This window comes from Gavialis gangeticus, unplaced genomic scaffold, assembly GCF_001723915.1.
Source record: "Gavialis gangeticus isolate Ggan-Ray unplaced genomic scaffold, GavGan_comp1, whole genome shotgun sequence".
Classification (NCBI taxonomy): domain Eukaryota; kingdom Metazoa; phylum Chordata; order Crocodylia; family Gavialidae; genus Gavialis; species Gavialis gangeticus.
The window spans coordinates 16,343,577-16,362,204 of NW_017729015.1; the positions used below are offsets into that span (position 1 = coordinate 16,343,577).

The following is an 18,628-nucleotide window of genomic DNA, read 5'->3' on the forward strand; positions in this document are numbered from 1 at the left end:
GCTAGCGCCAGCAGCGCCAGCGCCCCCCAGCCCGGCGCCATGGCGGGCCGCTCACAGTGTCACGTGAGCCTCGCCGCCCACCATCGCGCGGCGCGTGTGGGAGGGGCCGCCGCCGTGGTTACCCGGGCGTCCGTCACGTGATGTGCACGAGGGGTGGAGCTCGGCGCCATTGTGACCACGTGGAGTGCGAGCGGAGGAGCGCTTTTTGTGACGCTTCATGCCCGTTAGACTAGTGCGCATTAGCATGGTTTTGGCCAGTCACACTAATACGCAGCAGCCATTGAGCTGCTCATGTAGATGGACGCGCTGGAGTGAGGTCCCAGACCCCGCAGGAGCTGGCAGCACTTTGTGCCGCCGCTAGACCGGGGGTGCCTGGAGGCGGGAGTTTTCCAATCAAGAAGAAAGGAGAGCAGCCGGGTTGTTAACATTTTAATGACAAAACAGCCATCTAACGAGCAGTGCCTGCGTCCCTCGGATGCTGGTGCGGTGCGGTGCAGTCCCAGCAATGCTGTATTCTGCTGCTGGAACTACTCTGGAGTTTTTTCCAAGGCATCAGGAGTGTCTTCTGGCCTTGCTGTGTCGAGTTTAGGTAGCCAGTTGCCGAATAAATAAGATGTTAGTTGGCATGATGATAGATTCAGGGTCGCAGTCTGCAAGCTGAACACAACAGAAAGATGTGCAGCGTATAACTACAGCGGTCCGTCCTGCCACAGGCTTGTGTGCAGGTAGTAGTATAGTGGGTGCATTTGCATGCCAGTGGGATGATGAGGTCACTTATTAACAGGCCGACCAGGCTTTGTTAGGTTTCACATGTTGACATCCCTCTCCAAGCTCCTCCAGATTTGAGAGACTGTTGTGCTATGAATATACAGCACCCGGGGGTGCAGCTACAGTGCTAGCGAAAAGCAGGTGTGGCTGTGGCAAAGTGTTCCGCATCTGGGCACATATCGATTGGTGCTTATGCAACTTTGCTTGGGTCCAGCATATTTGCTGTTATAGAAATAATGGTACAAAGTTACCCTCTTCTCAGTGGTGGCTGATGACAAAACAAGGAGCGATGGTCTCAAGTTGCAGCAAGGGAAGTTGAGGTTAGACATTAGGAAAAACTCTTTCACTAGGAGGGTAGTAAAGCCCTGGAACAGGTCCCCCAGAGAGGTTGGGGAATCACCATCCTTAAGAGGTTTTTAAGACCTGGGTAGACACAGCCTTGGCTAGGATGATGTAGTTGGGGCTGGTCCTGCTTTGAGCAGGGGGTTGGACTAGATGTGACCTCCTGTGGTCCCTTCCAACCCTCATTTTCTGTGATTCTGTGATTAGTACCAATTCAAAACCTGGCTGTATTGTGTCTGACATTTCTGAACAAAGCATAGTGGTTTCTTAAAATAGCTCTAACAAGAGTGCCAACCTGACAGCTAAACTCCTTTGGTGCAAACCCAATGCAATGGGTGGAATATGTCTTACTAGTTTGATGAGTAGCAAACATACTCGGTTTTCTCTTTTGGAAAGATGTTTGACACAAAAAGTTTCTGGACATGCAGGAAAAGTCCCAAACAGTACAGCCTTGATCCTGCAAAGTGCTCAACTGCTGCTCAGATTAATGGGAGTGCAGGTCTCTCATGGACTCTCAGAGGTGCTTAGTCCCTAGGAGGACTGAACCCTAACTGCATACAAAATATTACAGTCCTAGCATCACAGTGGCTTATATAATATCTCAACTGGCCCTAGGTTAGTAATGAGGTGTATACGGCAATAGGATTTGTTGTAACACTGTGAAGGGGAAGATCTTTGTCAAGTACTTGGTGTCTGAGGTCATTGTCAAGGGTGTCATGTAGGTCAAAGCACATTTTGCCTGGACCAGAATTAAGCTTTAAGAAACACCCACAGAAATAGGATCTATAAACACTGGGGAAAAAGGAGTTATGCAAGTTGCAAGGTTGAATGGAAAGACAGAACGGTGAAGGATAGGAAAGGGCGATCACGAACCTGAAACGGTCATTCAGGTATTTGACAGTTGCATGAAACAGTCAAGACAGCTATGAAACAAAGCATGACAAAAAGATGCCAAGGGAGCTGACAATCAAGATCTTCCTGTCTTTGTTACTATACAGAGTGGAAACAGGCAGTGGGAAGAAAGGATGAGCGGGTGATTGAACAAGCAGATGAGCATGAGGAGGTGAACACTGGGTATTTCGTGCAGAGATCAGTACAGCCATATGACATTGGGAAATGACTGTAGGTGAGGTGGGGATAGACAGGGCATCCCTTGCATAGTGAAGAAGAGTGATGGAGACAAAAAGGGAGGAAGAGAAGAGAAAGGCCAAGGCTGAGAGGGACAGAAAGACATGAATGAAGTGGGTTAAGAACTGAAGATGCCAGTGATTGGAATAGGGAAGAGAGGTCTGAATGGCTGATCCTGCAGTTGAGTGGTACTACAGGCTGAACAAGAGAGCAAATTAAGTTTTAAGGAGGTAAGGAAATCAGACTGCAAGATTATATTAAGGACCTCAGTGCCTAGCACAGGTGAGAAGTCGGGGACAGTTGCCCTAATATACTGCAAACTGCTATTTTAGGTGATTGTCCAATTTATGCATCCATTTAGGAATGGAGTTTGTAGAGTGCCCATTACTGCAACCTTTCTGGTGGCACCTGTCCTGGGATGTCAATGGCAGAGCAGGTCCTGCCTTTGCTACGGTGGGTATATCTGCTCTCTGTGGTGGCAGCCATGTATTTTACTTGCTGTGAACAGCCCCATGAACAACCATCTGCAAATGTTAACTATTAACTTCCCAGCCTGCTGGCTCCACTGCCCACACTAGTCATTTGGTCACTCGTTCTCCTGGGATCCTCCTCTGAAAAGCAGCATTAGATTTTCTTCATTTTAAAAGAAAAAAAAAGGCAACCCGAAGTCCATCATATTTTTCACCCATCAGAGCTCAGACTTCGGCTGTGGCCAATCGGTGCTGCACCCAGCATCTTCACAGACGGTTCCTATTGTGGACAACTTTTGAGTGCTGTCTACTTCCTGGTTGCTCCCTGGGATCTTCAACTTCCTGCACCACGAGCAGGCATTCCTCAAGGAAGAGCGCAGCTCCCTGCTCCGGAGGGCATAGACAATGGGATTCACCATGGAGTTCACCAGGCAGAGGGTGCTGCAGAAAGCAAACACCGTCTTGATGTGATTATTTAAGCTGACAAATACACTGTACGTCATCAGAGCCAGCATGGGGGACCAGCACACCATGAGAACAGTAAGGACGATAGCTAATGTCTTAGCAAGGGTGACGTCCAGCCTCATCTTGGCATTCTGCTGCACAGCCTGTGTTTGGCGCTTCTCCATGTACGCTGTATGTTTGTGAGCCTTCCACAGCACATGCATGTAGGCATAGATGATGCACACAAGCAGAATCATCACCAGGGAAATCCAACCCGATAGATACTTGTCATCAACAAAGGGGAACAGTTCTGAGCAGGTTGAGTTTAGGGTGCAGCAGTTCCATCCGATGAGAGGCAGGAAGGCAATGAACGTGGTAGTCATCCACAGCACAGCCAGAGCCACCAAAGCCTTCTTCCTTGTGATGATGATCTTGTATTCCGACGGCTTGCAGATACAGACATATCGGTCCAATGCCATCAGCAGCAAGCTGCCCAGGGAAGCTGTGAAGGATGTGTTGACTGCTCCAAGTTTCAGCAAGAAGATGTCTTTAGAGTCAGTCACTTTGAAAACGTGGAATCGAACAAAATTGCCAACAAAGTTAATGCAGGCCAAGAGATCAGCTAGGGCCAGGCTGCTGATGAAGACATAGGAAGGTTTTCTCCTGATCTTAATGGAGGAAAATATCAAATACAACACCAAAGAGTTCTCAAAAATGCACAGAGTCCCAAAGAAGCAGCACAGCACAATGATACCTATTTTCTGAGCTGGAGTGCTAAGAACCATGAAGCAGTCCATGGACATGGTGTTTGAGCTGCATTTGGAGACATTTTCATGTTCGTTCATGCTACATATCTCCATTGTGATTCTCCAGAACTGAGAAGCTTTCCAAGGAGCAGGGGTTTTCTTGGCAATTCTTCAGAGGCTACTCTGAAAAAAAAATGTAGGGGAGGGGGGGATAAGTGGCCTGAAAACTCAGCGCACAGAACAGCAAACACAGCTCAAGGGACATTTTAAAACAATTGTTTTTTTCTCCCCATTTACAAGGGACTTGAGAGCATACGAGGGGAAGAAGCATTCAGGGAGAAAGATGCTAAAGCCCTCCATCCAAAGGTCTGTGTAACTATAAGCAGACAGTAGAGAACTCAGGGGGTTGGAAATGGGTTGGGGATTTATCTCCAAGCTGTCATTTCAAATACTGCCTGCCTGGCTATGGTGAGTCGTTCCATTGACTTCACAGGGGCAACCCAGTGTGATGTGGGGAAGAGGATTTCATTCCAAGTCAGTAGAAACCTAAAGCTGTTCTCTCCTGGTCATTTAGCTTGTGACCCCTGTGTGAAATGAGTGGATAATTTCAGGATGACCATATTTCCCAGGTCTCAAAACAGGACATTTTGCTGCCTCCCTGACTCTGTTGCTCTCTGGCACACTCTGAACTTGTTTCGGCTGAGTGCATCACAGGGCAGGAGTGCGGGGTGAGGGAGCTCCGCCAGTCTCTGGCATCCCCCTGAAAACAGGATAGAAGTGATCATTTGACTGAACTGATGGGATGCCAGAGACAGATGTTTAGAAAGTAACTGTCCTAGGAAAAACGGGACATATGGTCACCCTCAATTTGAGGCAGTGGCTCATAAACGATGGATCAACTCTCACCACTAATTGACGCCCGTTAATCTCAGTGGAGGCTGAATGCTCAGTTTTAGGTACGGTTAGAGGGCAGTATTAACGAAGCTTCTCATTTTACAGGTCTCCTATTTTCACATACCAGACTATAAGCTGTGTGAGAGAGAGTGCGGCCAGCCCCAACCACTCAAACCTTGAGATTGTTAAAAATACTAATTTTGTTTGTCTGTTTTGATTTGCATTCTGGTGCTTACCTCTAGAGCGCGCACAGCTTGTGGTTTCAGTTGTTTGTCTGTGATCATGAGAAACAACTGAAAACTCACCATAAAAATTAAAACAAGTACTCTCAGATGAAAACATCAACCCAGGACCTGGGGTTTCAGACACTACACCAATGTATGCTGAGGCTTGTGAGAGATGTGCTGTCTTTCCCTCTTTTTCTCACCCAAGTGTTTAAGTGTTTCCCAAATATTTTAAAGTAATGACTCTACTTTCCTCCTTTGCAGGCTGTAGGAAAAACGGGATGATTATCAAACAGGTAATTTCTGCTGCTGGGGTGGAATATGGAAGCTTTGTAACAGCTCACAGCAGCACAACACAGCAATCGAGTACAAAGAGTAACTTCCCCACATGAAACTGCGAGAGGATTTTAAGTAGGTAGATTGATTTGAGCTGGGACATGGGTAGCATCCTAGGGCAGACAGGCTGGTTCCTCCTTTCACCAGTTCTGAGAGCTCTTTAATGGCTACAAGGGATCAGGACCTGCATTTTATATGAAATCTGTTTTAAACCTTCCCAACATGCTAGTCCAGTGCCTGGGACTTTGTCCAGCTATTTGGGAGCCACTAGGTAGATCTTGAAATATTTAATCTTCACTAAGAATATTTTGGGCACATGAAGAAGTCTGATTTTTTTTTCCCTGCCCATTATGATTTTGTAACGGTTGCTCACATTAAAATTGTATTGCTTTTCGGGTAATCCCTTGTGCTGAAAATGAATTATAAATGGTTCAGATTTTCTGTTCAGTTCATTTCATCCTTGGCCCTTTACATGCTGCACAAACAAAAGCTTTTAAGTGTGTTTTAATGTCAGAGCCCTGCAAACGCATCATTAACGAAACCTGGAGAAACCTTCCTGTGTCTTCCATGCAGTGGTCACAATCTCACAATCAGCACGACAGACCATTGTGCCCTGGACAAGCACCTGTGATATCTGCACATGAATCTGCTAGGACCAGGGTTAGCGGTTCTGAGCAGCCCTCCTTCCTGCAGGTTATGGAAAGTTTTGATTAGGAGATTTCATGGAGAATTGAGACATGGAGTCTTCCTATCACCAGAGCAAGCAGGGTGTTGTGATAGCTAAGTTGGATGGGCTATAGTCCATCCAGTTAGCGCACTGGCCCACCCAAATCTAAGCCCAGGCAAATGCCACGCTTAAGTCCACTTAAGGATTTTTACCCATGCCCCCTAATGGCAGGACATGCAATTTGTTTAGGCTTCAGTTGCTTTCAGTGATCTGTAGTACCATGTGTTTGCCTTTGGTCATTGCCCATCCGCCTTACGCTGGAAATTTTTACTCCTATCTATACTGCTAAAAGCAAGGGCATGCAATGCCAGCAAACACCCACAGACAGCCCAGGGGCTGGCACATCTCAGTGCTCTTGTCCTGGCTAGCTGCATATGTTTTAGTCTCTCCCTGATCTCAGAAGTATGTGTGCAGAGGGGACTCACCCTGCTGTGCTGCTTTGAGGATGCAGGACTCCAGCCTGCAAAGCTGTCGCTCCCCCACTTTACAGCAGCATTAAATGTAGGCTATGTAAAACAGGCAAGAACTCTGGGGGGTGGGAGGAAGTGTGTGCATGTGTCTAATGTGCACTTGCTGATATGCAGGTGTGAGAGAGTTCCAAAAAGAAGGCATCTTTGTGTATAGTACACAAAGTTCAAAGGGAACTGCTATATCTCCCCTCTTCCTGTGCGGTGTTTCCTAAAAACAGACTGTGTGAATTTCTCAGCTTGCCTGTAGCCACTTGATTTCAGGTTACAATGATATCAGAGATGCATAAGCTTTCATAAGCAGCAGCTTTCTCCCATGGTTCTTCCACTCTTAGAATAGGCCCAGTCATGCATATCCACTGAGCTCACCCAGCACATCCAACTGAGTATGGGCACCTGTGGATCAGTGACCAGTGGTGCAAAGAGTGATCAAAAACAGTCCTCTTTAAACTGCAGCATTGCTTCTTTAGCAGTAGGAACAGAGCAGCAGAAACCCCTAGTTTGCATAGACACTTGTTTTACCTGGGATGGTGACCTAGGAAGACCGAGATACTTCAGACTCCCCACTGGGTTCTTGGGTTCGAACTCTTGTAGCTGCTGCCCTCCTTGCCCCTCTCCTCAAACCTCTTTGTTCCCTCCATTCCTGAGCCCTTTCCTTTCCTGGCCAAAACCTGTTTTGTACGTAGGCAAAATCGTCAAACTGACTGTCCCTGTCTGTAAATGACTCTTCAATGTTTGGTGAGCATTTGTCATCTTGGGTCATTCTTCTGCTTTCTGCTAGGTTTCCCAGGCACAACTCAGCTGGTTAAGTCAAGATAGACATGCATAAAACACGCATGAATGGAACACGGTTAGAGACAGGAAGCTAGTTTATCTGGCCTCATGCTGGCAAAGTGGAGTGAGGAGACTTTCCCAGAGGCGTTCTTAATGCACAGTAAGTGTCCACACAGGGCATCAGTGTGTAGTAGCTAGTGTGCTGTAAATTCACACCGTCTCTTACTGTGCATTTACTTCCTGTGTAGACCAGGCCCAGTAGAAAGATAGCTCCTTAATTAGGATCTATGGGCAGGAAGCAGTTTGATGTAATGCATTTAATAGGCTCTAAATCTTGTTCACAGGAAGACCGCAGAGCTGTGGGGCTAAGCGAGCTATTAAGGGAATTTTAAATTTCTGTCTGGAGCAGCGTGCAAGGACGCTACAGCCCTATAATAAAGACATTAACATTTAAAGATGTCTCCCTGCATGGATGGGCTGCACACAGAGCAGCTGTACCTGTCAATAACCATCTACAATGGATAAAAGGCTACCGCATATGCTAGGGCCCCAGGGGGATTCAGGGGGACCCACAAGGGATAAGCATTGGGTGCTGCCTAAACCCAAGGCCTGCTCAGTACAAATACCAAAGTCCTTGGCAGAGGTTTCCTTGAGAAAGAAACCAGTGTTGGTGTCATTAAAGTACCTGGGATAAACTTTCCATTGTAACTTTTGTGGGTTGCTTCTGTGGGCCATCAGATCTTAGTAAAAACCCTCTGCACAAAACCCCAGAGTATCCCAAACTGCGGGTCAAATGGGATGAGATGGAAGGAGAGATGAGCCCAAGTTATGGGCCAGAGATGAATAGAACCATGTCCTCAAAAGCCAGAACTGCTGACCCTTGAACTTTCTGGGGGACTGAAATGGTCCTGATCACATCAGCCTCTTGAACCCCCTCCAGACCCTACTAAGCAAGGACAATGTTTCTAATACTACTAATATTAATATTTCTAGCACAAGAAGCATAGTCCCCAGAACAGGAAACCTGAATCTATTTCTTCATCTGAGAGTCAAATGTTTAGAAACTTCCCTTTCTGCTGCGGTTTGGTTCACACTATAAAGTTCTGCCAGCACAGCTGCTTTGGCTAAGAGTGTGAGCAGAGTCCCATGCTCTAGCTGACCTAGGTATGCGGGTAAAAAAAAAAGGTAGTGGAGTATTTGGGGGGGCCTCAGTTCATGTTATGTATGGAAGTGTTGTAGATAAGCTAACAGAAAAAATCCTGTGAGCAAGAGGAGTAGTTAACAGAGCTGTGCCAACAGAGACCCCAGGGTGTACACACACCATCATATCATGGTTTGTTTCTGGGGTAGTAACATTTCTTTGTCCTTCCACAAGCACCGCTGTATGTGTAAGTTTATCACAGTGTCGGGCAGACAGTTGTGGGAAAGGCAGAGCCAACTTCTCAGCTGGCTGTGGCACAGTCCTCTGAGGGGAAGTCAGCAGACAACTTGCTAGAAGGAGAATTCTCCTGCTCGCTTGAGCTTTCAGCCAGATGGGCTTTTGAGGAACTTGGTACTGCATAACTTCAGGGCCTGTAGATAGGAAATGCAGGTTTTGCCCCATGATTGCCAAATCCAGTCCAAGGGCTTGCCGCCACTAGGGAGCCTTTGCCCCTATAGCTACAATTATAACTCCTTAGTGGACACAAGGCATATGCTGTCAGAAGCGGTTGCTGTTGTAGACTGGCCAGGAGACATCTTTTTACATAGCTATGCTGGCAGTGTTGTGATGTAGGCCCGGCCAGAAACTATCACTAATACATAAATATCATGGTGACGGGTGCATGGCCAGAGACATGATTCTACGTAGAGAGGCAGAGGGATGGATAGATCAATCAGTTGATCAATGGATTGATCAGTCAATGTCGTAAGTGTAATACATTGGTTATTCCAGTTCTTTATGGACAACTTTTCTTATGGACATGGCAACAACCACCATCACTATCTCATCCTGTTGATATAGCTCTAAACTCCAGAATATCCAACAAGTTGAATCCAAGCAATCAAAATTTGAGTTTCAGCAGAGAGTGGAAAATATCTAGAACAGAAAATGATTGCATGCTGGAAAGACTGGCTGTGCTTTTATCACCAGACCCCATTCCCCACCCTTCCCTCCCAAAAAAACAAAACAAGCCAGCAACCTGCAACTCTAACTAACCTACATATTCTTTGAAGACAGGGCATGTCCAAAGATATGAAACCTCAGAAGATTAACTGTTGCAACAACTAGCAAAATACCAGAAAAGAAGACCAGACTTAAAAGCCCACTGGGGGTGAGTGGGTTTAAACCAAATTTATTTCAGGCTGCTAATGACCTGCTGGACGTTTAACAAGTTCATGCCTGGCTGCTCTGTGGTTTCCTTCAGTGACTGTTTCAATTCATCCTGTACAGCAGCTGCAGATAGAAGACAAGAAACTAGGAAGAAAAGCAACAGAAAAGGGCTCAGAAACCTTTGTCCACAGAGCACTGCAGTGGTGAGAAGGGTTTCATAGTTTCCATCCCCAATATAATTCCATTTGTTGCCTTTGCCCCTTCTTCCCGTTACACCAAAGCCTATTGCCACTGCTTTGGTTGCAGCACAGCCTAGGTGCTGGGTTGAGTCGTGTGCAAGCCATGTGACCTAGACAAATTTCAAAGTGACTTAGACAAATTGGAGGATTGGGCCAAAAGGAATCTCATGGGGTTCAACAAGGACAGGTACAAAGTCCTGCACCTAGGACGGAACAATCCCCTGCACCGGGACAGGCTGGGGCTGACTGGCTGGGGAGCAACTCTGCAGAAAAGGACTTGGGGTTGGCAGTGGGCAAGAAGCTGAATATGAGCCAGCAGGGTGTCCTTGTAGCCAAGAAGGCTAATGGCATCCTGGGCTGCATTGCTAAGAGTGTTGCCAGTAGGTCAAGGGAAATGATTCTTCTCTTCTACTCAGCACTGGGGAGGCCACATCTGGAGTCCTGTGTCCTGTTTTGGGCCTCCCACTGCAGAAAGGATGTGGCCAAATTGGAGAGAGTCCAGCGGAGGGCTACAAAAATGGTACGGGCTGGGGCGCACAACTTGTGAGAAGCGACTGAGGGAACTGGTCTTATTTAATCTAGAGAAGAAGAGACTGAGAGGGGATTTAATAGCAGCCTTCAACTCCCTGCAGGGGGATTGCAAAGAGGATGGAGCTGGACTACTCTCAGTGGTGGCAGATGACAGAACAAGGAGCAACAGGCTCAAGTTGCAGCAAGGGAAGTTGAGGTTAGATATTAGGAAACATTTTCTCACTAGGAGGGTAGTAAACACTGGAACAGGTCACCCAGAGAGGTGGTGGACTCTCCATTCTTGGAGGTTTTTAAGGCCTGGCTAGACAAAGCCTTGGCTGGGATAATCTAGTTGAGGATGGTCCTGCTTTGAGCAGGGGATTGGACTAGATGTGACCTCCCAAGGTCCCTTACCAACCTCATTTTCTATGATTCTATGTCTGCCCAGGAAACTGCCAGCAATATGAATAAACTGAAGGTGTGAAGTCAACATGTCTTCACATGATAAACCACCACATGGAAGGGGAAGAGCTGCCTTCAGTCTTAAGCAAAGGTCACTATACATCCAAAGGAGAGCCTCCACCTGAAGTGTGAACACTTTATGGACATTAACTTCCCACCATCAATTGATTCGCTTCCATGTTCCAGGGACCCCCCCATGTAGACAAGCCCTCACACTCCTCCAGTGCAAATTCAAGTAAATCCATTGATTTCCACGACCAGTGAGTAAGATCTGCCGTGTCAAATGAATGAGAAGGTACCAGAAGGATGACAGATGTGGAAAGTGAGTGAATGGAGACAGGGGAGACACCAGTGTGTGACAGAAGAGGAAAACAACCTACCACAAAAAGCTTGGCTACCTGAATTGCAACGAAGGGGAAAGCTCGGGGGCAGGACAGGTGGACAAAGAAGAGCAGAACACAGTAGATGGATTGATCTGATCAAGTGTCTGGAAGTATCCAAAGAGTATAAGCACCCTGGGGCAAACATTATCTTACAAGAGTGCCCTGTACCAGAGTGCCTCACAGAATGCCCCATGAGAAGAGGCCCCTTGGGAGGAAGGGGAATAAGGAACCAGGCAACGAGAAAGGAGTTGGCAGAGTCTATGGGTAAGGGAGCAGTTGGAGAAGAGATGAATTACTGATCATTGCTGCATATGGGGAGCTGTTCACCCCTGGATCTCAAAGTATCTTTGAAAAGGTGGGAAATGTCCCATTCCGAGTTACAAATGGAGCATGGAGCGTGACCTGTGCAAGGACATACAGCAGGATAATAGCAGAGCCAACACTAGGCCCTGGGTAGATAGAGTATGCAGGATGGTATAAAGGTGAGACATTGATATAAGTAGGAGAAGGATTATTAGCAAAGGCCAGGAAATCCCCATGCAAGGGAAGAACCAGACCGGTGACTTTCATGGGGGATTATTTTTCCTTAAAAATTCCTGTGGGAGAGCATCGCTCTGTCCATGAGTATGCCTGCAGAGAGCTCCTATACACAATGACTGAAGTACATGATGTCTCTTATTGAGAGCCCCTTGGCTTGAGCATAGATATAACTGTCAAAGCCTTAATATTGCCTGATGGTGGTGATTCATGCAGCATCCCAAATATGGATAAGGGAAGGGATAGATGCATTAAAGCATCGTGTAGGGGGGTAAGAGCTCTGATTACACTGCTTCATTAGTGGTGCAGTCTATAGCCCGTGTACAGGACGAGGTCATCTGAGCTGCAGCTGCCTGCATCTCCAATAATTGGACATCAGACTTGTGATGAATGAACGCTCTGGTGTCCAGTAAAATTTGCTTAGTGGTCCTAAACCTGCTTCCACAGAAGTCAGCGGGAGATTGCCCTTGGCTGCAGAGAACTGGCAGCATCTTAAACACTTTATGTTGAGGAGCTGTGTTTAATCTCAGCAACCCCCCAGCACAGTGAAACGGTGCATATCAGCTGCGAGAGAATGATTTGTGCTCTCACACTAATGTCTAGAGAGGAACTCAAATTAAGAGCACAGATTTAAACACTTTGCAAGCCTGCTGGGCCCATCATGTGTGGCGTGGGGAGCAATTCAAACACAGACACTTCACAGCCAGCCCTACTGAATACCCCAGGGGGTTTTGGGTTGATACCTGGATGTCAGTTTTGCATTTATCTTAAATCTCTTCTTAAATTAGTGTGTGGGCTGAAGATAATCACACTGTACCAAAGGTATGGAGCTCTGATTACAGCATTTCTGCTTACAGCAGCTCTTCAAGGGAAGGTTACAAGTGTAGCAGTGCAACATTAATTACTAAATACCAATACTTAACCTGACAACACATTTCTCTCTGGAGAGAGACAATTTAAGTTACAGCACTAGAGGAACTGCAGCATGTCTGTGAGCTCAGTGAAGACAGCAGGGTTAGCAATAACCTAAATCTTCCTGTTCCTTGACATTTTCTAGAAAAGGGATTGCTTTTTAATACAAGATAAAAAGCCTTGATTATTCAAACCTCAGCTGATCAAAACTACGTTATCCAGATCAAGGTCACACATCTTTTGACATCTATTAATTACACTGAAAATCCCCTTGATTCTCTGAAACTCTGGTTATCAGAATATATATGGTATCCCCTTGTCACTTGGTGAGCTGAGCTTATACTGAATTATTAGGAAAGCAGCAGAAAGGTCACGGGACCTTTATGATGTTAAAAAAAATCACAGCAGCCATCAGCACCTATAAGTTTCTAAATCAACTCAAAAGTAATTGTTATTATGGTAGGGTGAGGATTTGCTACATCATTTCTGAAAAGTCTGAAGAACTCAGGGAGCTTTTAGGCAGAGGAATTACAGATTTTATTAACAAATGGAGGATGAATTGGTAGTTGAAGGGACAAAGGACAAGGCAAGTCCAAAGGTGGGCAAGACCCCTATAGGTATCTTTTCCATGAGTTGGTTTCCTTTTGTAGCATGAAGATATTGCTGGCTAAACTGCAGAGAGGCTGTGGGGCTAAATTCTTGGAGACTGGCAGATTTGAGATGCTGTAAGACGGAAAACATAATCTGGAATTTGTTACTATCTCAAATTGCACCCTGGTTTCTAGATTCTTTTGGCTAAAGGGATTCAATATATTTATATCAGCTATTCCTACAGCTATGGTTTTTGCTGCTCCAGAGGAGCTCTGTATGCTGTACATGTTTGGAAGGAGGAAGTAGAGGGTCAGAAGACTAATTGCTGAGTGGAGGGGCAGAGCAGATGTTGAGTTATCTAACTGCTTTTCTCTGTTGGAGCTGGTGCAAGGCAACTTAAGGACATGTTTCTTCTGTGCTTGGTCACGGGGAGTTTTTCCCTTGGCTTCGCTGGGAATAGGGCAAGTCCTGAGAGCTGTATTTGAAGAACAGCTCAGTTTGCTGGGTGCACACTCAAACAGTCAGTGCTGAGCATCTCTGAACATCTGAGCTCTTTAGCTAGGTGTCTAAATGGGACCCAAGCACTTGAAAGTCCAGTCCTAACTTAACAAGATTCTCCACTTCCCCACTCCCAGTGGGAACATCACTTTCACTTCTGCAGTCAGCAAATACCCCACTCTTTGCCCCATGCCTATGCCACTCTACCTGATCAAAGCATATCATCATCATAATGTAGACAAGGCAGAAGAAACTATGATTATCCCCACTTTACAAATGGGAAATAGAGGCACAGAGAGATCAGCTCCTTGTTCCCAGGTCACACGGGGTGTCTGTGACAGTGCTAATAACTGAACTTAAATCTCTGGACTCTTACCCTGGTGCTTTAACTTCAAGGCCAATATTTCTTCCCAAAACAGGGAAGCCCTTCCTGGCAAGGAGGGCAATGATAACTGTTCTGTCAGGAGGAAGTGGTTGAAGCCATGTCTTAGGACATTGAAAAAATGGACTACAGAAAATCAAAGGCAATATTGTCTGGCACTGATGGGCTTCCAAAAGCTACAAAATGGAATATCATGCCAAACATACAAGCAACACAGTTGTAGTAACAGGAAGAAAATGCAAGAAAAGCCCATGATAGTTTAATACGGTTATAATGTAGTCTTGCAGATGGTAAGCGCTGCTGGCGTGTAGCAGAGACCTTGTCAGTTTTTAGGCATGACTGATCTCACTGAGACCAGCACAGAACTTCACTGATTTCAGTGGAGACTTCTTCTAAAGCAGAATAAGACGTCTTCTGTTCCAGTGCCTTGCGGTGATTCATCCCAGCTATCAGATATGCTGCATTGCATGTGGTAGCATAGCTTTCAGATCTCACCAATAGTTCTCTGTTCATTTACTGAGACACCATAGCATCCATCTTATTGATACATTAATATACAAGATAAACTAGCAAACAAAAAACTGACATGGATGCTGCTGTGATTAGTCGTACATCCAGCACTTTGAAGATGCAGTGATACATTCAAATGTTGTATCATAAACACTTCTGAGAACTTGCATTGGTTTATTCAAGTAAAATGGTTTTTAATGCTTCTTAGCCAATATGAACAAGTAAAAGGTCTTGCCTGAAACATAATCCTCCTACATGCATTAATCCTTCTCTCTCTGTCCACTTGAAATAATTAAATAGCTTTGCATGTGTGTATATTTCAGTTTGCACAGGATTTATGCTTGCAATGTAAGAAAAGTTGTGGATATTAGGTTTTCCTCCTCGCTTATCCAAATGGTTGCTTTAAATACTGCCAGGTGTTTTGAAAGCCTTTGATCTTGGACTATGTGATAGGCATCTAGACTGTGTGATAGACATGCAATATTTCTGCATTTTAATTTTTCTTTACAGTTTAGTTCTTCTATCAACTTGTTAATGTTGAAAATCACAATGTGCAAAATGCCAGTGTAGATTTACGAGCAGCACTGCAAATGGCAACATGGTACTAAAGCGGTACACAGAATATTTCTGTTATTACACAGTAATCAACAGCACTTTCTAACTGGGGGGGATGCAAAAATGCACCATACATATGTGTCTACTTGGATAAATGATATTTGGCAACATCTCTAATGCTTCCATATTGATTTTTGCAGAGGAAATCAATGTAAAATGTTACCTTTATAATTCTTGTTAAAGAAGCATTCATTAAATATCATTCCCACCCCCTAAGTGCTATATTGCATTGCAGTATATCTGAAAGTATACAGAAAAAGCCTTGCCCCTCTCACAAACCTCAGCAAGATGCTGCAAGCTCTTCTGTGTGTTTCAGCACTGTTGAGCTCTGAGGTGTGATAGACCTTAGCCTGGGGAAAAAGGAAAAAGATCTTTCTGGCAAAGATGTACCTTCTGGGTAGTAAAGGAAGACTACTCACCTCCTCTCACTCAGGTTTCAGGCTGGTGATGCTTTTGGGACTCCCCATCCTTCCCGCAGTCCAGGTATTCGGGGGAATGTCATCCTTGGACAGCTGGGCACTGATGACTGCTTCTCTCCTCTTGCCTGACTCCCCTTCTGGCTCTGCCTGAGTTTTTTCTACCATTCCCTATTATTCCCCTGGGTGGAAGTTGGTCGATGTTAATCCCCTCCCTGGTTTCTCACTCTTTGTGTTCTCATGGTGAGAAGTATGTCAAAAGCCTTTCCTTCCGTCTCCACTTCCCCTCCCAGGCTAATGTTCTCACTTGCTTGTGCTGGCTGTTAGAAGAACGGTAATGCTGCATCTTTCAAACCTGCCACATGCAGGGATGTGATTTGCTTGGGAAGGGCTTTCTTCTCAATGACTTTGACTTCTTCCTGTATCAGGAGTCTCTTATCCAAGAAACTTGCAGGCTTCATCCACCTAATCTTTAAGGAAGGACAGGACACAAATACCATGTAAAGATACTGATACACCTGCCTATTTGCATGTAGGGGGCCAGCTCAGATAAGTGCTACTGATTTGATTATTCATGCCCATTAACAGTCCTCCTTTCTCTGTCTATAGATTGTGCAAATAATAATCTGTGAACACACATTCATAGTAGGGCAGAATATTCTCCATTTTGCAGATGGCAAAAATGCAGCAGACAGCAGGGACATAGCTTGTCTGAAGTCACACAGCAGGTCAGTGGTAACAACAGAAATAGAGCCCTGTTCTCCTGAGTCCTAGGTAAACCTTCTTCTGGCCTGACTCTGCTCCAAACATTTGCTAGTCCTGGAGAGGGTGGATGGACATCTCGTTGCAGACAATAGTGCTGCTCCACAGTGGGAATATGATATCTGCCACATCTGTGGTTGGGAAGAAGCTGGGCTCATTCTTACACTTTGCTGGTATTTGTGTGTATTTCGATGGATATTAACCCACTTCTAAATGTGCCCTTGGCCACCTGGCAGAGATGATTCCTGTCTGCAGTTTCTTCCCACTAGCCTAGCTCCTTCTCTCCAACATCTTCTTGGCTGCAAAGATGCCATCCAGACTTCTGAATTACTTTCTCAGCTTCCTCCTGCCATAGAACAAGTCCCTTTCTCCACACTGCCCTCTGATCCATTAGCTTTTGAATCCTAAGCATCACTATTCAATGGTGGATAGTTGGCAGGGGGGAACAACACCGATTTGTGACAGTTCTATCTGTGGTGCAGACTTTCACTTTCCTGATCTTTGCACCTTCCGCTCTGCCTTCAAGCTGGAGACCTCCTAGCCCTGCAAACTGTCTTATCAAGTCCAGTATCAATCTGTTTTACCAGGCATCAAGCCTGATTTCAATCTGCATTATCTATACTCTGCTGCCCTCTAATGTGGAATGTGCTCATGAGCAGTAATAAAATTACATGCTTCCCAGTTTGAAGGGGGAGATTTTCTGCTGTTCTCAGTGTGAGTCCTGGTCTCTGAGCATTTTTGAAAATCTAGCCACTTACTGCAGGTGCTTAAAGGGAGTTGAACTGTTTTAATCATCTGGTGCCTGCTGGGGGTGACTTCTTGAAAACCCGGGGCTGTTTCTTAATCACTCCCTTGATCACCGATGGCATTAGCAGAAGGATGAAAAATAAACGTGAACTTTAGAAAAACTGCAGGAGCAAAGGAGAACAGAGAGGTTTTAATTTGAGTCCTGAAAAATAGTGGGTTCAGTTGTGTTCTCGTGAAAGGTATAATTTCCTTTAGCTTCAGTAACGGCAGGAATAAAACCCTGAAGAGCCAGTGACAGACTGAGATAGAAGAAAATGAAGAGAGGGCAGGTTTTGAATCAAGAATGGGGTATGGGAAGGGCCAGGGGGGAAGCTTAGTGGGGAGAGACAGACAGGCAGGCAATGTCTATGAGGTGCTGTACAGTGGCATGAACTTAAGAGTCCCACACTAAGTAATTGCATGCTACCTACAGTAATAGGAAAGAAAACTGCATACAAAGCTGAAGGAAGAGGATTTAGGGACTAGTCCCAAGCAGTGCCGTACCTAGACTCCTGGTGGCCCTGGGCAAACATTTAGTATCAGGCCCCCACTTGCTAGAGATAATGATTTTTTTTTGTTGCAAACATCTTTATCACATCTGTGGTATGGATGTCTTTAAATTGTTCTTTCTCAATTGATAACCCTGCCAGTCCTGTATACATGCAACTTTAAAACTTTTTTTTGTAATTGTAATTTTTTTTTTCTTTTCATTTTTGGGCCCACTTTCTGTCCAGGCCCTGGGTAGCCACCTGGTTTGCCCATGCCTGTATCTGGGTCTGGTCCCAAGCTCACTGAAGTCAAAGGGGAGATGTGGCAGGGCACTGTTGGTGCCTGCCACTTTAAGAGCAGAGCTAAGCAGCCCACAGGTGGCAGCCGTTTTAGACCTCTGGCTGCCTACATAAAGAGAGCAGTGCCCTACTGGCAGGGCAGGTAGTAGCACTGTCTGGCTGTAAGGCTCTATGCAACATTGCAGGAGGTAAGGGCAGGAGCTGTAGGGGATGGCTTGGAGGGTCCTGGTCCTGGGCATGACCTAGACCTAAAACTGCACCCTGCTGGGAGTGGGTGGCCTGGTGGGGTTCTCAGTGGTGTGGGAGCTCCCAGGAGATGCCAGGCCAGTTACTACCCTGGTGAAAGGTGGGTCAGGGTGCCTTAACTCTAGCTGTCACCTTTGGGTGGGTTATGTAACATTGGAGGTAGTTGTGGCCACCTGCACCCTGTGGGGTGCAGGACCCTGGGGAGAGGTAGTTGGGGCCAGGCATTGCTATGGCTACCTGAGCCCCCTAGGGAGGGACCCCCTGTGGCCCTGCTGAGGGGGTGGTGTGGAGCCCCAGTGGGGGGGCAGAAATGAGGAGCCCTGATGGGGGGGGACTAGAGGCCTGGGAGCCCAGTATGTT

The 18,628-nt window shown here is 46.0% G+C and overlaps 1 protein-coding gene across 1 annotated transcript; it reads right to left on the reverse strand.

Annotated features, from left to right (window-relative positions):
- Window positions 1-472: 472 nt before the first annotated feature.
- Window positions 473-16,263, reverse strand: CNR2 (cannabinoid receptor 2). The gene is made up of 2 exons (XM_019512392.1): window positions 15,690-16,263; window positions 473-4,081 (listed from the first exon to the last, which is right to left on the reverse strand). Exon 2 carries the CDS (start codon window positions 4,010-4,012, stop codon window positions 2,927-2,929), a length of 1,086 nt encoding a protein of 361 aa, XP_019367937.1. The 5' UTR covers window positions 4,013-4,081; window positions 15,690-16,263; the 3' UTR covers window positions 473-2,926.
- Window positions 16,264-18,628: the final 2,365 nt, after the last annotated feature.